The 21210-nt window shown below is 41.7% G+C and overlaps 1 protein-coding gene across 2 annotated transcripts in view; it reads left to right on the top strand.

The window, feature by feature from the left end:
• LOC143982595 (synaptotagmin-2-like) overlaps positions 1-21210 on the top strand; it is a 138052-nt gene that overhangs the window by 38285 nt on the left and 78557 nt on the right. For both annotated transcript variants that reach the window (XM_077481461.1, XM_077481462.1), the window contains exons 2-3: positions 2475-2663; positions 19682-19854. In XM_077481461.1, the coding sequence (XP_077337587.1) occupies positions 2475-2663; positions 19682-19854 (362 nt within the window). The remainder of the gene's footprint in view (positions 1-2474; positions 2664-19681; positions 19855-21210) is intronic.

Here is a 21210-nt window from a genome sequence, read left to right as displayed (position 1 = left end):
ATCAATATGCTCTCATTAAAGAAGAGCATGACTCTGTATTATCAAATAGATGGAGACAGTGGGTTGTGTCTTTTCAAATTATTTTGAACTTCCTTTTAAATATCCCCTTGGCTTGATCTTATTGCAGAAGTTAAAGTGGAAATAAAGTTTCACTGTCGCAAATGGTAAGCAGGCAGGCTCTTTATTGTTGGAGACTTTCAATATCTCTTCTGCAGTAAGATGCACCTACTGCTTGCGCAGCAGTGATGTCATTCCACGCTGATCAATGAACATGGCCAAAGACTGGCAACCAGCAGAAGATGCCTGTGAGGGTCGGGACCGCTGAAGGAAAGGTATGTTTAGCTCCACTTTAACCATCCTTGTTTTAAAAAGAAAAAAAGTCAGCAAAAGCTACGGTACTTGACATTCAATGCAAAGTGTTCTTTGTGCTGCTGGCTGGTCCTCTGCCCCCCCGTCATTTTCCAGTGATGAGGGGATTAATACGATCAGCATTCGCCAAGAGTGCCAACTATGTCCTTTTCCTCCTCTATTCCATTCACAGAAGCTGCAATAAAGTTTCCATCAATAAAAAGTGATATATGAATGGCAGACTTATTCAATTCACGCATTTCTTTTATCTGATGGATGCTATAATACAGCTTCTGTGATTGGAGGAGGGGGCAGAAACAGTGGTTAAAGGGGGAGGGGGGGATAGACTAGCCAGCATCGCAATGGAGACTTTGCATTGACTGTAAGAACCTTCTCTTTTGCTGATGATTGTACTTTATTTAAATTTAACTAAACTAAACCTTAGGCTTTAGTACTTGATTATCTAAATAGTACCAGTCTCCATTTTTTGGAGAGTCCTGATAGTGATAAACCACTGAACAGATGTAGGAATGAAATATGTCATCTTAATTTTCAGCTGACTATGGAGGGAACTGCACACAATGCATTTCTGGGAAATAAAATGCATTTGATGTATTCAACTTGGCAGCATACCTAAGAAAAGATTAGAAGTAATTTAGTTTGAAGCTGCCAGATATACAGTTTGTGTGTATTTTGTGTACGGCTCAAGTCCAGCTGCTACTGATGATTGCTATGGCCCTCCTGCAGCTTGTGCTTTTTGAATAGAAGTATTGGATGTGGAAAAACTAGAAAGTCATTGCCTTTTCTGGTGATTTCTTATCCCTGCTGTTTCATTCTGATGAGACGGCTGCATTATAAAGCCTATCTGTCAAGCCGTGTGGCATGTCTATTTCAGGGTTGACATCATATTTCTTTTTAATCAAGGCTTATTCTGGGGAAAGCTATTTGATGAAAAGCTTTAAGAAACCTGAAATATATATGTAACAATTAATACTATCTGTTTTAGAAATGCTATATAAACTCTACAGCTGATTTTGTTATCTTGAAGAATTGAGAGAACATGAAATGAATGAAAACATGGAAACCATTGCAGTGATGAGACAACCTCAACAAAAAAGCATGTACTTGCTCCCAGGATGTAACTTTAATAGGTGTACAATGGAGACTTTGTAGTAATGATAGGGATCCTTAATAGGATTGTATGGTGTATTATGATTATCTCTCTCAAATAAACAGATACAAAGTGCTTATTATGATCCCATTTGTTGTGTTTATGCATTCAAAAAAGGCACAAGTGTAGAAGTAAATGTACATTGATCAATACTTTCAGTCGTCATTCACAATATTGAACTGATACTGAAGCTAGGTAAATAATTCTATATTTCCAGTGATTAAAAAATGTTTAGAATAAAGCCAAACATCTTGTCAATGCTTATCGGAAATGAAGATAGCACATTATTTTCTTTTCTTTACTATCATTTTCCATTATGTTTATTCTGCCTTTTCAGTATTTTTTTCATTATGGAAAGTCATTAATGCTTATTACACCCACAAATTATAGTGCGCGTGTCTCTCAGGTAGTGTCCTCTTAAACACATAGCCACTTTGTTCTGGTTGAGAGGATTTGTGTATTAGAAACCTAAAGCAATCTGTGGTTTTATCATCAACCTTTAATTTCATTAGAGGGTAATCTCAGGGCTGAAACCCCTTATGGAAGCAGCAGGAAAGAAATCTAGTTTAGTATAGGTCATTGGAGCTTATCAATTGTGTGTCTCAGCAGCCTATGAAGAGGTGCTCGATATCTTTTTCTATGAATATCTACTACAGTGTTCATTTCTTATAATCCTGTTGGTAAAAAGGGGTTGCCATGTACCGTAAATATAATTCTGATTGCAATGTTTGACATTGTAATGACATTGTTTGACATTGCATGTTTGTAAATGCAGTAAGAACATTTTGGCTAGATCTTCGTTTTAATGTAGGAATGTTGTGTTCCACATGAAAAAGACTTTGATGGCAAGTATGCTTTTTATAGATTCTTATGAACCAATTAAAGTTAACCTAAGGGAAAAGCTAAAATGTGTATTGGTAACATGTAGCATTAACAGTTGCTTTCTTTCTTGCAGCCACCATGCATTTCAGTCTGTTTAAGAAGAAGGCAGAGCCTCCTGAAACCCACACGATGCAGCCTAGCACAGAGCCACCGATGGTCTCTCAGGAGAACTCAACTGCTGTGGCTGGCTCTGGAGACAAGAGTGCAGATACTTTTCGGAAGATTGAACAGGAACTTATGAACCAGTTCAAAAAGATTCCATGTGAGTACATACGATGTAAAATCTGTTATGGATTATGTTATATATATATATAAAAAAAAAAACTCTGTTATCCAGGGCCTAAGAAGGACACTGAACATCAATATCCAGTATTAAAATCAAAAAAATAATAAAAGATACTGGCTTTTGGTTACATCTCAGTACACTAAATAATCCACTGAGCTTCATAAGAAGCATTGCAATAGATATAGTACCTATGGTGGTAACTTACAGACAATGACTGGCAAACACTGCAGCCACATTCCAAAGGCACTGCAAACATTTGCAATTCTAGTAATAATAGTTATATCGGAAGGTAAACACTAAACTAGGTTGACTTAAAGCCCATCTCCAGGTTCTTTGAATTTGTATCTCTTAGTTACCTTTTCTAGATGTAGTCAGACCAGTAACCTGATGGGCAGGGTCCTCACTCTGTTTGAATCTTTTGCTAGTATTGGGCTGTCCTTGATGAGAGAGAATGATAATATAGCTACTGTACAGGGGCAGACTGACCATTCAGCCACTCTGGCACTGCCCTAGGGCACTCCATGCCCAGCAAGGGTGAAGATCCAATCGCCTCCGCTGCTGCCGACTGCTCTGGTAAGTGGCGGAGGGCACACCAAAGCGTGGCGGGAGAGCGCCGATAAGTGATCTCGTGGAGAACCCACCGCAGAGACCACTTTTATCTGAACCCCCCCAGCTGACAGACCTCTCCTAAGCAGGCATACATCACATTACCATATACATAAACAATCCCCAAGCACGCTGTATGTCCAGATAATGTGCAATTAATTTATGACCTTTAAATTTAAATTTAACCCAGTGTTATCCACACTTTTTACAATAAAAAGTGTAAACCCACCACATAAACTATGCACAGTATATACAAAATAATAATTCCCAATAAACATATCAGCACAATGTTCAAGCTATATAGCCCAATTGTATGAACACTGATCATTTAGAGAATTATTTATGTTTATTGAGGATTGTTATTTTTTTATGTACTCATAGTAAGGCTTGGTTCACACCTACAGGTGCGACCCCCAAGCATGGGTGTGTTTTTCACAAACACAAGCAACATTGAAATGTCATGACAGTAGTCATGAAAACGTTTGGTGCACACGTTTGCAGATGCATGGTGGTGCCCTTAACAAGTAATAGAACTGCTGTGCATCTGCTAACAGGCAGCAGGTTTTTGTGCGTGTTGGGAAAGCATGCAATCTTGCCTTTATTCCCCACATGCATACCGTGCATCCAGAAAGTATTCACAGCTCTTCACTTTTTCCACATTTTGTTATGTTACAACTTTACTCCAAAATGGATTAAATCCATTATTTTCCTTAATATTCTACAAACAATACCCCATAATGATAAGGTGAAAGAAGTTTGTTTGAAATCTTTGCAAATGTAATAAAAAAACAAAAAATGTAAATAAGTATTCACAGCCTTTGCCATGACACTCAAACTTTAGCTCAGATGCATCCCTTTTCCACTGATCATCCTTGAGATGTTTCCACAACTTGATTGTAGTGCACCTGTGGTAAATTCAATTGATTGAACATGATTTGGAAAGGCACACACCTGTCTATATAAGGTCCCACAGTTAACAATGCATGTCAGAGCACAAACCAAGCCATGAAGTCCAATAAATTGTCTGTAGACTTCCGAGACAGGATTGTGTCCAGGCACAGATCTGGGGAAGGTGTCAGGGCTGAGCTCAGTCCTTCCATCTCTGAGGTGGCCGGTGAGCTGTTGGCTAATTGCCAGCTCCTATCTCTCCACAGTTACTCAGCTGTTGATGATATCCTGCTCATCAGTCCTGCCTACTTAAGCGGTCCAGTCCAGAAGATCTCTGCCTTGGCCTTGGCTAACATCGCAGAAACTATCTCTTGTGATCCTGTTCAAGACTTGCTTTGCTGACATCCCTTCCGGCTCCAGATCCTGCTTGCTGTTCCACTACATCGATCCCTGACTTCTGGCTTGGCTGACTATCCCTTCCAGTTACTGAACTTTGGCTATGTTTTGACTACGTTTGTTCTTTTACTTTCATTATTAAACAAGTGTGATTTAACTGTACTTCTGTCTCGGCCTGATTTCATGGTTTCTGACAAAAGGGTACAGAAATATTTCCGCAGGATTGAAGGTCCCAGTGAGCACAGTGGTTAAACTGAGCGATCAAGGACCTTAGTCAGGGAGGTGTCCAAAAACCCCATTGTCCCTCTGACAGAGCTCCAGGGTTTCTCTGTGAAGAGAGCAGAACCTTCCAGAAGAACAACCATCTCTGCAGCACTCCACCAATCAGGCCTGTATGGTATAGTCGCCAGTTGGAAGCCACTTCTCAGTAAAAGACACATGACAGCCCACCTGGAGTTTGCCAAAAGGCACCTGAAGCACTCTCATACCATGAGAAACAAAATTCTCTGCTCCGATGAAACAAAGATTGAACTCAGGTCTGAATGACAAGAGTCATGTCTGGAGGAAACAGGCACCCCTCATCACCAGGCCAATACCATCCCCACAGTGTTGCATGGTGGTGGCAGCATCATGCAGTGGGGATGTTTTTCAGCAGCAGGAGCTGGGAGACTAATCAGGATTGGAGAAAAAGATGAGTGCAGCAATGTACAGAGACATCCTTGATGAAAACCTGCAGACTGGGGCAAAGGTTCATCTTCCAACAGGACAATGACCCTAAGCACACAGCCAGGATAACAAAAGAATGGCTATGGGACAACTCTGTGAATGTCCTTGATTGGCCCGGCCAGAGCCCGGACTTCAACCCAATTTGAACATCTCTGGCGAGATCTGAAAATGGCTGTGCACTGACGCTCCTCATCCAACCTGATGGAGCTTGAGAGGTCCTGTAAAGAAGAATGGGAGAAACTGCCCAAAAATTGGGTGTGCCAAGCTTGTAGCATCATACTCAAAAAGACTTGAGGCTGTAATAGGTGCTTCAACAAATTATTGAGCATAGGCTGTGGATGCTTGTATACATGGGATTTCTTTTGTTTTTTTTATTTTAAAGGAGAAGTATGGGAATGCAAAAATAGGTAGTACATGCTACCGTCATTCCTACATTGCATTTTTCTTTCCCCGGTACTTTAGTTTTTGCAGAACAGTATTTTGAAGATCCCAGAATCGGCCTCTAACAGTTCTTTCTCAGTTTCCAGGGGGTGGAAACATCTCCACAATCAAGCCACTCCTTCTTTACCTCCTTCTGGAGGACATGTGGGTGTGTTTGGTGAAGAGATGCACACCCAGGCTGCTATCTAGGATGAGCACGTTCTTCACATGCCTCTGTTTCCATGGCAGCGTGTCCCCAGCTAAAACCCGGAAGCAGTGACAGTGTGATACTTACCTTTCTCTGGCTGTTATCTGCAAGCTCTCCCCTGAGAGACTCCAAAACCTCTCCCCTGGGCTTTGATGTTCCTTCTGTCCTCTGAATTCCCTCCCCCCTCTTCCTTCAAAGTCTGTATCAGCATCTCCCCCAGCCGATGGGGGGGAAGGGAGAGTCACTTCTCATGTCCAGAAATGAACACAGGTAATCTCTCTAAACACAACACTGTTATATCAGAAGAGGAGACATGGTGAGGGGCATAGAGTGACCTGTGCCCTGTGTCTGTCCTCTGAAATGTACACAGTGCTATGTGTAGAGAGCATGCCTGTGTACAGTACATAGGAGAGGATACCGACAACTCCCCCACATCTAAAGTGATCCCCGATTATGTCCCTTTATAAAGTCTACTTTATTATACATACAAATAATCCCTCTGTCACTGTGCTCCTATATAACATGTAATGAAACTGTACGGCATGTGATCCTACAATGAAGGGAACATTATTGCTATAGGTGTACCAATTATGGGGGAGCAAAGCTCCAACCATGTCTGAGGAGCTTTGGGCTTCAGTATGAAAATACAAGTAGATGTTAATTGAAAGTTTCATTGTCTCATATAAAAATCCAGATAGTCAATAAAAGGATTCATTCACAATGTTAGCTCTGATTTTATTTCATTTCACTATGCCAGTATTGCATGGAATGCCTGTGTGCTGTGACATCCATATGTGTAATTCTGCTTTACAAATATATTGTTTTCACTCTGGTAGATAGTGCTGTGTATGTAAATCTCCTCTACATATTACTATCAGTCAGTGGTGGCTGGTGCTCAAAATATTTTTGGGGGCGTAAACAAACTGAAAAAAACCCCCATCAATTGCAGCCCTACTGTACCATCACTGTGCCCATCGAATGCTGCCACTGTGCCCCCACCCGCCATCTGCCTGACACTTACCCTGTCTTGGTGGGGCGGCAAGCGGTTTCCTCCATGTCTTTGATGTCTTCTCCCATCCACTCCTCCCGTCCTCTCCTATGATTGGATGCCTGATAGACGTCTAATCACAACGCCTGTCCTTTCAGCCAATCGGGTGACGGGTAACAGACCCGAACACCTGATTGGCAGAGAGGTGGTTCAGTGTTAGGAAAGCGACTGTTCATTGCACCCTTATGGACACACCGCCACTGCTATCAGTGACTTCTACCTACTGAATGAAGTGCTCTTATCTCTGCCCACTCTTTTGACCATTGAAACATGCTTCGGGGGAGAAGGGAGGGGGGAGGGAAGAGAGAGAAAGGAGGGGGAGCAGACCATTGCCGGTATTACACTGTACAAATGTCTGTAGCCCCTCCCACTGGTAATTCGATCGATTTTTAACATAATTGGGGCATTTCTGAGAGGGCTGGAAAGATTTATAGATATCAGCAGCTCACATAGAATAGATGTAAACAACAAAAAAAAAGGAAACCTATACCTGTCCTTTAACTAAATTTGCAAAGATTTCCAACCAACTTCTTTCACGTTGTCATTATGGGGTATTGTTTGTAGAATTTTGAGGAAAATAATGAATTAAATCCATTTTGGCATAAGGCTGTAACAACAAAATGTTGAAAAAGTGATGTGCTGTGATTACTTCTCGGATGCACTGTAGATATAAACTTAGCCATAGAGTGTTTGGATTATGTGCTGAGTTTACACTTTTGATTGTACAGAGTTTGGATAACACAGGGTTAAATACAATGGTCATAAACCAACTTTATATGGACATACACAGGGTGCTTGGTTACTCTCTTTGAGCAGTAACATTTGTTTTATCTATTAGTAGATGAGCCAGTAGTTTTTGATAGTTTATAGACTTCACTATCTGAGTACTTCTCAGCCCTTGACTCCCCCCATCTGGCATCACCCCCAAGCCACTTCATACGTACAGCTGACAGATATTACTTTGAGCTACTTCCTACCCCCCCCCCCCCCCCCAAGCTGAGAGGCCAAATTTAGTGGTCACTTTCCATTGTCTATTTTTCAAACATCACCACAGACGCTGACAATGAAAGAAATCCCTCCTTAACTGACTCACAGCCCATCCCATGGGGGGGGGGGGGGGCTGCAACTATGGCCCCCCACCTTCAACAGGGGGATGATATGTTGATAGAGCAAGTGATCACTATGGGAGGTGGGGGAAATAACTTGAAGCAATCTTTTGTGGCTCTCACTGCAGCAGCTGAAAGCCAACATCTCCTGCTCCAGCTGCTGCATTGAGATTCACAAAAGATTGGTTCCAGTTTTTTATTCCCCCACCTGCTGCACTGATCTAGATTTCTCTTGCTGCCTGAACCCTAACCCCCTGAAGCGCTGCCAGCTTCCCTCCTTTCTTCCCCCACCGGCAGCAGTTGCGGACACACGGGATTCCTCAGGATGGAGAGTGGGAAAGGCGCCAGTAAATATATCATTTACCAGCTTCTTCCTTTTCTAAGGGAGCACAGTGGAGTGATCAATGCCAATCACTCACTGTATTAATTTACAAATGTGCATAGTTAACTGTGTTTACTATGCTTCAGTTTATGAATGGACAGGAGCCTCTGTCTCCTGTTCATTCATCTGCAGTTTAGCTGAGGTTACAGGGAAGGAGACTAGGGAATCTAGGGACTGTCCTCAGTCCCTTTCTCTGGCTCAAAAATGAGACTGATATCCCACCAAATCCCATCAACAGTGTTGTGGAAAAAATTAAAAAAAATAAAATAAAATAAAAATAAATGCACGCCTGCTGCATTAATGTTGTATCAGAAAGATGTCTGCTGGCCCTTTAAGGGGTTTATTATGCCGGGAGGCGGGGCTCACATTCACATGACCTTAAAGCTCTCAATTGGAAGCCGCAAATGGGAGCTTTCAGTTAGCCACCGGTAACCATGCCAGGAGCATGCAGGTGTTGTGCCCTGGGCACAGCTCTGCCAACGCTTTTGCACACAAATATGCGGCCACTTATTGCCGAGGCTTGGCAGCCGATAGTCAAGGAGTTAAACCTGGGTGCCCCATGAACCCCAAGTACCCAGGGGCCCCATGAGTTGTCAGTCCACCCCTACTACTGTATCAATAATACTGAATCAGTTAGGCCCTAGCAACAATGGATTATTTAATCTTTTCTGTCTAATAAGGGAAATTATCGCAAATCTTCAAGTGTCTTCTTTTACGCAAGACATTTACTATTAAATGGAACACAGATGCATTTTAAGATAAATATATAAACATTTATTTGAATTTTTTATCATATTTATATTGGCATATAAAAGCTAATAAGGTGCCACTTACAGTATATTATGTGTGCCTTTTTTTGTTTTTTGGATAAATTCTTTAGGTTGTATGTACATTATATTCTAAAAAAATAAAATAACACTGGGTGAATTAAGACGTGTTGCTGGCAAACAAATGATGGCCTTCCTTACTATTGACGAAGGGTTCTTAAAAAGGGGACTGTCCCTGTTGTGGCAATCTACTCTCTCAACAATACTTTATCTGTCCCTGTGAAGGACAAGCCAGTCTTTAAGGACGAAAATATTGGAAGTACCTGCTAAGGCCGGTCGTACATGGAGTGAATTTCTTTCCTGCAACTACATGTTGCAGGAAAGAAATTTGCTTAATTCCCCATTGACACAGAAAGTGTTAATGGGGAATCCCTCCTGTCAAACCATTTTCTCCCTGTGGGGGAAGCTGTCCCCACCTGGAGAAGACAGTGATTGTTGATAGAAGCTATAGCGGCTGCTAGCGATAATCGCAGGTGAAACCCGGCATGCTGGCTGTACCCAAGTTGATCAGTCAACATGATACATTCAGCCCATACTTGATTTGAACTCTGTGTGGCCTGCCTAAGGCCTTGGTTTTACTTGGAGGCCCTGCCCAGCAACCTGTCATTGTGACCATGTCTGACAGACTTTAGCTGTATGGTCCAAGGACGTATCTTGGGGTCCTGAATCTGTCCTCCAAACAACTGGAGCTCTTGGCTATGCCCATGTTCTATTGTTTTTGACAGGCTAGGGGATATGATTCTTCAAATGTCCAAAACTACTTTCAGTAGTCCTACGGAGCACCCTCTGACTTAAATATTGATCTGTGGCCATTCAGTGCAAGAAGTGCACTTTTTGATTGGGGAAGCACCCTTTCAATGAATCCCTGGACAAGCTTATCAAGGTTGTCACCAGGGGAGTACCTTTTTGCTCCAGAACAGAAAGGAAAACTTCCTTCTGGGAAACCCCTCTCCTTCCAAAAAAGCATTCCTTTTGTCTGTCCCAGGGCTCCAGGGCAAATCCTGGAACTCGGTTCTACCGCAAGGCCTGGACCCCCAAATCCTCCAGTTTTTTAAACAAGCACACCTTTCAGTAAGATGACAACCCCACTTTGCAAAGGGGGGGATGTCTCCTGGCATTTACAGCTGTAAGATCCCAGGGTCTTTGGACCAGAGCATGGTATCCAGAAGCTACAAGCTTGAAATTCCATTATTTACCTCCACCCAACTTCATTTTGTTAAACTTACTAAAGTGGGGGCGTGTCCAAGATGGCGGCGTGACCGGATGTCTTTCCCAGAGCTCTGATGAAGTGATCCCCTGCATTTATCCTTCCCTGAGTCACTGCAGACTCCTATACTAATGTACAGGCCGCAGATGCCTTCTACATCCTAAAGCCATGGGAAAGTCTGTAAGAAAATTTAGTTTTCCTCGGGGCATAGCAGGCGCAGAGAGCCTGAAACTCCCGGTCTAGAGTGGGCTGGCTGATGCATACCAATATGGGGTCGCAGACCCATTACTCGGACGAGCCCACCGCCTCTGCCCTAGGGATCCCGGAGGTCATGGCTGCCATAACTTCATGTCAAGCTGCCTTTACCAATAACATTGAGGCAGTACAGCTTTGGCCTTACACGTAGCTAAGGTCTGCTCCTGACTGACTACTGCTGAGGTACGAGTGAGCTACCTGGAGGACACAGTTGCAGATCATAGTATGGCACTCCACTCTCCGCAGTCTAAGCCCTTGTACACACGGTCGGACATTCCGATGGAAAATGTCCGATTGGACCGTGTTTTTGGATAATCCGACCGTGTATGGGCTCCATCGGATTCTTTCCGTCAGAATATCCGGCCGACAAAGTTTTAAAGCTGGGCTATAAAATTTTCCGACAACATGATCCGATCGGACTTTGTCCGATCGTTTGTAGAGGATTCCGATCGGACAAAGTGCCACGCATGCTCAGATCAAATTCCTAGACCAAAGCTATTGGCTACTAGCCCAAACGTAGTCCTGTCGTAACGAAATAACGTGACCATACGATCGGAATTACGTTCCATACGATCGGTGATTACGTTCCATACGATCGGTGATTACGTTCCATACGATCGGTGATTACGTTCCATACGATCGGATTTTCCGACAACTTTGACGGACCGTGTGTATGCAACACCAGTTTCGGACAAAATCCGATGGAATTTGTTGTCGGAATGTCTGACCGTGTGTACAAGGGCTAAGGTGAAGGTGCTGGAATACCGAGCTGAAGACGCTGAAAACAGATGTAGAAGGAATAACATCCATATCATCGGCTTAGCAGAGTGGGCTGATGGAAAGTATCCCACTACTTTTGTTGAGGAGTTGCTGCGTTCCCTCTTGCCTGCTGCAGAGCTATCTCCTTACTTCACTGTAGAGAGGGCCCATTGCATGCTGCTGCAACCCAGGCCACAAGAGACCCCCCCCATGCACCTTCATCCTATGTTTCCTTAATTTCAGGGACCAAGATGAGATACTGAGGGCCGCTAGAGCTGCGGGTGAGCTTACATACCACAGCAACCGTCTGATGATGATCCCTGATTATTCAACGGAGACACAGAAACTTAGCTTTTTTCCAGCCAAGCTGCGGGTCATGGATGAAGAAACAGTCCTTTTTTTTTTTTTAGCTGTGGCTATTCCCTCATTACTGTAAATTCTCCCTGCTCTAATTTAATCAGAAGATGGAACACCACCGTGCCTGTGACATGTGAGAGGGATTCGATCTCGCCAGATTTTGTTTTTGTTCCTTGTTTGCCCTTTTCTTTCTTACCTGACTGCTGAAAGATTGTTGGGCATGCTTGTTTGTAACTACACTAGCCTTCAAATTTTTCTGCCCCTGGCTTAGTCCAGGTGATTATCCCGACTCTGAATCCTACTGATCCAGCATCTCCTGTAGGGAACTTTGCATCTATGAATTCCCATTTTCATTTCTTTGTGGAAATACTGGAATGCAATCTATGATGTGATAATTGTCAGGCATGTAAGTTTTACTTACACGCCTCCGAGTTTCTTTTGTTGCCCTTGGGTACGTTATTGGGCAATTAAGCAGTCTCATATTATGTGGGTCCTGCGCAGAGAGGGGAATGGGATGTTAGTCGTTGCTGACCTAAGCTGCTTTTCTCTTTTTGTTTTCTGTTTTTTATGGTTCATTTTACCTTTATTGCTGGTATGTTCCTTTAATGATAGTCTATTTTTTTAATACACAAACTGACAATGTAGAGCAGGCATGTGTTGAGAGCATTTTTTTTTTTTTTTTACTGTGAATTGTTCCTCATGGCTGACACTCCCGGAGGGCTGGAGTATGTGCCCCTTCATTCTACCCCTCTTTTTAGTGCTCTGCCTTTAGTAACATGGTTAAGGTTTCCATAGTCTCTTGGAACGTATGAGGGCTTAATTCTGCAGTCAAGAGATCTCTAGGGTTTAATTGCCCTAAACGATTCACTCCTCGGATCTGTATACTGCAAGAAACTCACCTTCTGGATTCCCAATTTTTGGGCCTCAAACGGGCTTGGGTTGGTTCCTACTATTATGCAACGTCCTCCACTTACTCGATGGGGGTTAGTGTTCTGGTGCATAGATCGCTTCCTTTTCAGCTTCTGAGCATTAGGACAAACCCTGATGATTGTTACGTTGTTATGCATGTTTTAATAGCAGATTACAGTGGGCCTATATTTACCGCCTCTGGCGGATGTTTCTTTACTTTCCACTGTTCGGCAAATTGTGCTTGATTATGGTGTTAAGGGTGTACTTCTCATGGGAGATTTCAGTTTGACCCCTCTATGAATCTGGACAGACTGCATTCCTCCTCCCGATGGTCTACAGGTTTGGCCCAGTGGGTGAGCTCATTTGACCTTATAGACATTTTCACCCCACCCTCACAGTACACATGTCACTCAGCCTCCTCTCAGACGCTATTGTGTATAGATCTGGCTTATACTTCCCGAGCCACACTGCAAAGGTTGTCGGTTTCTATCCTTCCCAGGGGTATCTCTGATCAGTTTTTAGTCACCGCTCAATGGTGGTTCATGCAATCTCGTGCTAATGCTGCAGTATGCCTTGAGGCTGCTACTTTGGGCTCCCTCCAGGAGTTGGAAAACTTGCTATATCGGGGTATTTGGGCATATCTGGTTTTGCCGCTTTCTACAAGAACTATACTCAGGGTTTGGGCTGTAGCAAGGGGGGTTTACACGAGGGTTTGCAACCCCTTTAAGATATCCAGGCACTTTGCAAACAAATGCAATAGCAGGAAACTGCTCCTAACCTGACCGGTCTCATCACATAAGGACTTCATGTCCCGGAAGAAGTCCTTTTGTGATGAAACCAGTCAGATTAGGAACGGTTTCCTGCTATTGTGCTTGTTTGCACAGTGCCTGGATATCTTAAAGTGGCCGCCTATATTGTACACAACACTGGTTCTACCTGTATTAATGTAAGTGCAATAATTTATTATTAAACTAACCTTTTGGGATATTGCACTAGCTGGCGTCTCTTTCATTTAATGATCAATGTGATCCTGGGGTGGCTGGAGCTTGGTTTGAATATCCTGCTTATGCGCTGTTTGATCTGAGGACACATCTTCAGCTGATGACCCCTGCAAAGATTGTTACATCAAGCCTGTTTGACCCTTCATAATAAAGGGTCCTGGCTCACTGGTAATAGTCTATATTGACTGTGGTGATGGTGCACGCATTAGGTGGAGGTTTTTTGGATTTAACTACTTATCACGGATTTGTGTCTTCTACAGTTGGATTTAATAACCCAATATATTTTTGTTTAGCGTATCATTTTTTTCTACATGTTATTTATTGTGATTTATATCTCACTTTTGTAGTGCCGCTGGACATTTTAAACTGTAATGGTGGTGATTGACCTTATTTATTTTTATGTTTTTACACATGCGTAGTATTCTTCCATTATTCCATTTATATAAGATTCTCACAAAGGATGCCGAACCTATCTGTCAGTCCTGGATACCCTTTCAGCACAGGGGTGGAGGAAGCTTGTTCCTATCAATATTCTGGAGCTCAGGGCAATTTGATTGTCCCTACAAATTTGGACTTTTCTCCTGCAAATTTTTCTGATCTGGATTTAATCAGACAGTGCCACACCACTGGCATACATCAACCATCTAGGAAGAACTATAAGACGTGCAGCTCGAAAAAAAACTGACCAGTTTTTTTGCTTGGGTGGAACTTCACTTTCTGCTGGGCATAGAAAATTGGCTGGAGGGTTTCCTCACTTGTCAATGCATGTACTCCGGAAAATGTTTTCCTCAGCCCTAAATGTTTCAAGACCTCTATCGCAGGTGGAGAATGTTGGACAAAGACTTCCTGGCTTTCAGGTCTCAACAAACTGACCAGCTTCGTCTCGGTTCTGGGATCCTCTAACCTTTGTAGTGAAGCCCTGATTACTCCATGGGATCAGTTCAACCTGATTTATGCCATCCCTCCTCTGAAACGCCCTTTTATTTATTTAATTTTTTTTCCTACTCCACAGGATCAAGAGAATCATGATGGTGTGCATTCCCCCAAATGATTTTCATTGCAATGAACTGACCAATGATAACCTTGTACTGGGATTTTGTCAGGCCTCCTGCAGACTTTCTGTGGGCCTGCCTAGTTTGTCCAGATCTTCTGTCCCAAGAGCTGATTTAACACCCTACTTCTCAGCCAATGGCTTTGATGGCCTGGCAGTTAAAGTCCAGGTCCTGAGGAACAAGGGCCTGTTAGACTTGGTTATTCCTATGCTCCATACAGACTATTAGATTTTCTGCAGATTTTTGTCTTCAGATTTACCAAAACCATGTAGTGAAAGGGCCTGCCGTATTTCTTACACATTGAAACTCCTCAGGTTTGACCTGATATTATATGGTTTTGGTAAATCTGAAGGAAAAAATCAGCAGGAAATCTGATAGTGTGTATGGGGCTTTAGGAAATGGTTATGCTTTAGTGATGTTTTTCTCTCATGGTCCTTTATGTTTTATATAAATATTACTCACTAGGTGGTCAGTTAGATGGCTGCCTCTTGGAGTTCATGTACTTTGTATGCAGTTTATTATCATTCCTTGTCCCTCCTTTCTCTACAAGTTTATGTATCTCCATGGGACCTCATAGAAGAGCTAACTGGACTGTTATGGTCTTCTTCCTTTCCTTCTCCCCCCTCATACTTGTGTACGGAGAGATTGTTTGTTGCTCTGCCAAGTGACCTTTTCTCTTTTTGTTGTTTTCAAAACAACTAATAAAAACGATCATAACAGAAAGGTAAGTAATCAACTTAATGCAAAGTCTGCTATTGCACAGTAAAGTATGTTTATCTTGGTGTAAAACATGGCAATTTCATCCCTAGAATTATACATTGTAACAAATGCTGTCTTTCTCTTATCTTGGTCAGGAGAAACGTTTGGCCTTTAGTACCATCAAGGGACAAATCTCAGTCTTGGTGATTCTTTTCTTTTTCACTGAGTTTTACTCATTAGTGAAAACCTTTGTACAGGGAGCCGCTCAAATGTTTCCTCCTGTGTATTTCCCTGTTGCTCCATGGGATCTCAGACTGGTTCTGACATTAATTCAGACACTGTCTCTGAACCAATTGGGGATATTCCTTTTGTCTAGCCTTCCTTGCAAGGTTACCTTTCTTGTTTCCTTCACCTCCATATAAACAGAGGTTCTGGATTGGCAGCTTTATCCTGTAAGGAGCCCTTTCTTGTGCTACACAAAGTCCAGGTTTTTCTGAGGCCACAGACTTCATTTATTACCAGTGCGGTTTCTTCTTCCTTCCTAATACAGACATTGTCTTTTGTCTTGCTCTAAAGTATACTAATGAGATTGTTTTCCATTGTATGGATGTGGTATATGCTGTTCCAGTTTACCTCTCTGTTTCCTTAGGACAGTCTGTCTGTAATTCCTGAAAGTTGTAGTAGCAATCTGCTTTCTATGATTGCAAGGTGGATTCAACAACTTATCATTCAGACCTATTCTCTCGGGTACAGTGTTCCACTTTTTCCCCGTTAGGGCACACTCCACTTGGTCAGATAGTGCCTCTTGGACATTCTAGTTTGCAAGCCTGCAACCTGGACTTCTATTTGTGGCTTCAAGTTTTACTAAGTGGATGTCTAGGCCTCGGGTAATGCTGACAATGGTTTTAAGGTTATACAGAAAGTTCAATAATCTATAATTTTTATCCCCTCTGTTAACCTTTTGGTTTTCATGGATTCCATCCGTCTGAATGCTGCTATAAAATTGCAAGAATTTGATAAGTTTATGCCCCAAAAAGTTTGATTTTGGAAATGTTGTTGATCGGCTGTTGTATATAATTAATTTATTGGATATTAGGCTGACGACAGATCTCCCAATTTTTGTGTTAGACTAGTGTTGAGAATAGATGCTAGTTGTTGGATATAAGCACACCTGCACAGAGCCATTCCACCCCCCCCCCCCTGGCACAACTCTCTGAATGGAAGAGGGCAGGGCTAGAAGGGCAGGTATAGTTGGGAGGGTCACAACTTTCCTTCTGCTGATTGACCCCTGTATTGTGGCTCTGATACTAAGTCTAATAATGCAGATTCTATGGTCTGTATGTTTTAACAATATAATTACGCCTGCTTTCCCAACCCATATTAAAAGGCCTGTGCTGGATGTAGCTACTTAAGGATGGAGAAAGGCAGAGACCACTGTAAGCCAAATATGCTGTCCTTGGAGTCAAAGCAGACTGTTTTCTCAGGTGTCCTGTGAAAGGTAATTACTATATTTTTGTCAACCCCTATTCATAACAGATTATAGAGGAGGACATTTGTACCCCTCAAATTAACTTTACCTAAAGCAATTAAAGCCGATAAACACGACATTCTTTGCCAATTTCTGATAGCTTCTATAGCCATCATTCCCTGCCACTGGAGATCCTTGCATGTATCTACTCTGGCCGAATGGGTGCTGGAAATGGACTCGCCTATGGACCTGGAGCACTGGTGTTGGAGCACAGCAGGTTGCATTAGCTAACCCAGATCTGGGTAGCCTGAACCATATTCTGTAACTGAGGAATTTCAAGCCATGCTTTCCTCGGGTGGAGCATCTCAGGCCTGGCCCCAAGAAGTAGGGTGGTGAGCATTTCCCCCTGTCCTTTCACTCTATTTTTCTTTAACCACACCACCCCTCCATCAATTTTATTTATGAGACTTTTTTTGTTTTTTTGTAACCACCAAGTGTTTGAGCTTCCCATTCCTTTGCCATGCTTTATATGCCCATTTTTTCAGATGTGCACTCCATATGTGTGCATTATGAAACCCACACAACTAGCAGTATCTGTCTAATCAGCAGATACTCGAAATGCTTACTTATTGATAAGAGTACTCTTGTTAGTCTAGGATGCCATACGCTTTGATCACGGTAACATTTTCATGGATCAGCTTATTTTATTGCATATGTTATGATGCCAGACTTTGGAACTCCCGAGTGCTCTAACCATATGATCAGATCTCTGTTGTGTCGTGGTGTAATCCTGTGTTGCAAGTTTCTTTTTTCTATGTTTAAAATCTAAAACCCAATAAAATAAGATTGAACTATAACAGATTAAAGGCTTGTTCACACCATGTCTGTTGAGCTGCGTTTTTTTTTTCTTTTTCTTCACACCACTGCACATTTGCACGACTGTGCAAAAGTTTTAGGCAGGTGTGGAAAAAAATGCTGTAAATTTAAGAATGCTTTCAGAAATAGAATTGTTAATAGTTTATTTTTTATAACAAAAAAAATAGCAAAATGGAAAATGAACAACAGATATCTAAATCAAATCAATATTTTGGTGTGACCACCCTTTTCTTTCAAAACTTCATCAATTCTTCCAGATAAACATGCACACAGTTTTTGAAGGAACTTAGATTGTACAAAAACATCTTGGAGAACTAACCACAGATCTTCTGTGGATGTAGGCTGTCTCAAATCCTTCTGTCTGTTTATGTAATCCCAGACAGATGTTGAGATCGGGGCTCTGTGGGGCCAAATCGTCTCTTCCAGGACTCCTTGGTCTTCTTCATGCCAAAGATAGTTCTTAATGACATTGGCTGTATGTTTGGGGTCATTGTCTTGCTGCAGAATACATTTGGGGATAATCGCAAGCCTCCTTCATGGTATGGCATGATTTAGAATATCTGCCTGTATTTCTCTGCATTGACAAGACCATTTCTGACCAAATCTCCTACTCCATTTGCATAAATGCAGCCCCAAACTTGCAAAGAACCCCCATCATGCTTCACTGTTGCCTTCAGCCACTCATTAGTGTATTGTTCTCCAGCCCTTCAGTGAAAAAACTGCCTCTTACTACTGCCAAATATTTCAGTTCAGAGCACCCACTGCCATTTTTCTGAACCCTGATTCCTATGTTTTCATGCATAATTGAGTTGCTTAGCCTTGTTTCCACGTCTGAGGTTTGGCTTTTTAGCTGCAATTCTTCAATGAAGACCTCTTCTGGCCAGGCTTCTCTGAACAGTAGATGGGTGTACCTGGGTCCCACTGGTTCCTGCCAGTTCTCTACTAATTGCACTGCTGGACATCTAATGTTGAAGGGGAGTAACCATGTGTCTTTTATCTGCATTAGGTTTCCATGGCCGACCACTGCATCTACGTTCCTCAGTGTTTTTCCTTTCTTTGTGCTTCTTCAAAAGAGCTTGCACAGCACATCTTGAAACCCCAGTATACTTAGAAATCTTTGCCTGGCAGAGACCCTACTGATGTACTATAACTACCTTTTGGTTCTTGTTGCTGTGCTCACTCTTGCCATGGTGTATGATCTGTGACATGAAATGGTTTTCCACAACATCAACTTTTAGTAACAGAGTTTGGCTGTTCCTCATCCAGCTTTAGGCCTTCTACACTGCTGTTTCCGTTTCAGGTAATGACTGAGTTTAAAGCTACATATGAAATTGATGATCATTAGCACCCGCTTGGTACAATTTAATCCTACATCTGACTCTAATCTTACGAAATCCCTGACTTTTTTAAAAGTGTACAAAGTGTGCAAGAGTAAGAAATTATGCTGGTTTGCAGCAATATGGTAGTCACACCAAATATTGATTTGATTTCGATTTTTCTTCTGTTCGTTGATTTTGTATTTTGTAAATTGCTAAAAATAAAGTTAAATAATATATTTTTGGAAGAATTCTTCCTTCTACAGCATTTCTGCACACCTGCCAAAAACTTTTTCATGGTAATGTATGTTGTGAACAAGGCACAATTGTTATCATTCTATTACCTGTGCTGCGTTGTGTAGAAAAACACAATAGGCGTGGTGTGAACATGTCCTAAAAGGGTACAATTTAAAGAAAATAGTGGAAAGTGACCATAGAATGTATGATAATGTATTATTTGTATATAATTTCTTTGCCTCTTCTTGTAGTGCCTCCTTGGGCGATCATAGCCATAGCAGTGGTAGCAGGCTTGCTGATCATCACATGCTGCTTCTGTATTTGTAAGAAATGTTGCTGCAAAAAGAAGAAAGGAAAGAAAGAGAAAGGAAAGGGAATGAAAAATGCTCTCAACATGAAGGACATGAAAGGATCTGGAGGGCAGGTAAAAACACAATATACAAATGGGATAACAAAGCAGAATATCAAGCACTCTTCCTAACCATACATTTTGCACAAACAAATTTGGATTAAAGCTCTTTTATATGTATATACTCTATTATAAAACCACAGTATTCAATAGTTTATTAGATTTTTTTTTTTTTGTAAAAGGGTGGATTAAGCTCCTCTCTTTTCTCTTCATGTGGATTGTTGGCAGAGCTTTGAAAAGAGCACTGTGTGTCCCACATGACCACAAATGATCGGCTGCTGTTCACTTAACTTTTTTTTTTTCAGACCATAAATTACACTGCTTTTCTCAAACTCTTGCAATTCTGACATTCCAAATTAAAATAAAAAAATCTTAGGATATGCCTTATTAAATGGCTATAACATCTACAGAATCATAACAAACGACTCAAAGAACACTAATTGCACCTCCTTTTCCTCTCTTTTTCTTGCTTCCCTGTCTTTTTCTACTATCCTCAACTGATGTCTATATGTTCTTCTTGCTGCATCTTGATAACTGTCTGTGTTGGTAAGTGCATATGCATGACTGGAGTGTCAAAGGCAACCGATTTATTTTAATTTTTGGTTAATGAAAAGGATGAAAGCAATAATGTGGGTGTTTAAGGGATGCAAAAGACAGTACTGTGCTTTAAACATCAACCGCACCCTTCTAGTAGATGTGATATTGTAAGGCAGGGAAAAGGGCATTGCTTTTGAAGAGACCACTGCTTGTTATGCAGTTTTCCATTGTAGAAAAATATAAATTTGTATGTATGACACTTGTTTAGTCTGCAGATAATTGTAAATGCCTAGAACTAGAGGTCACTTATGGCAAAAATAGCATGCGATAGATGCCTTAAAAGCTTGCAAAAGCATACATTCATAAGCCTCATGGTCTACAAAGGTTATTATCTCAGTGCCCTGCCTTGAATATGACATTTGGACAATTATGGAGGGGGAGTTGCACTTTTATAGCATGCCTTTTTTACATTTTCTTCATAGCATTTATGCATAGCTTACTTAGCTTAATTTGCATATTCCAGCAGTGCATTAGTACCTTTTACTTAACACAAGAATCATATATTTTCTGATCAAAGGTAAAGTGCCAGAAAAAGCTAAAATCTCTATTTCTGACCACAATCTATGACTGCACGTGCATGTAACTGTTTAAGGCAAATTGGTTTGAAGACCACCTGAACTGACAATTGGTGAACAGCACATATGCTGTTCCTCTAGAATATATGCATGCAGATCTCTCCAATCTGTGTAGAAATAAAGTTTATTATTTGCAATTTAGGAGCCCAGGAGATTGTAAGATCTTTCACAGATGCAAGCTAGATATTAAAGGGAATGA

The sequence above is a fragment of the Lithobates pipiens genome, unplaced genomic scaffold, assembly GCF_037356315.1.
Source record: "Lithobates pipiens isolate NorthernLeopardFrog02 unplaced genomic scaffold, aLitPip1_a1.2 Scaffold_16, whole genome shotgun sequence".
NCBI classification, from domain to species: Eukaryota; Metazoa; Chordata; class Amphibia; order Anura; family Ranidae; genus Lithobates; species Lithobates pipiens.
Note: the sequence above shows the minus strand (reverse complement) of the source record. Positions and strands in the feature narration are given on the sequence as shown.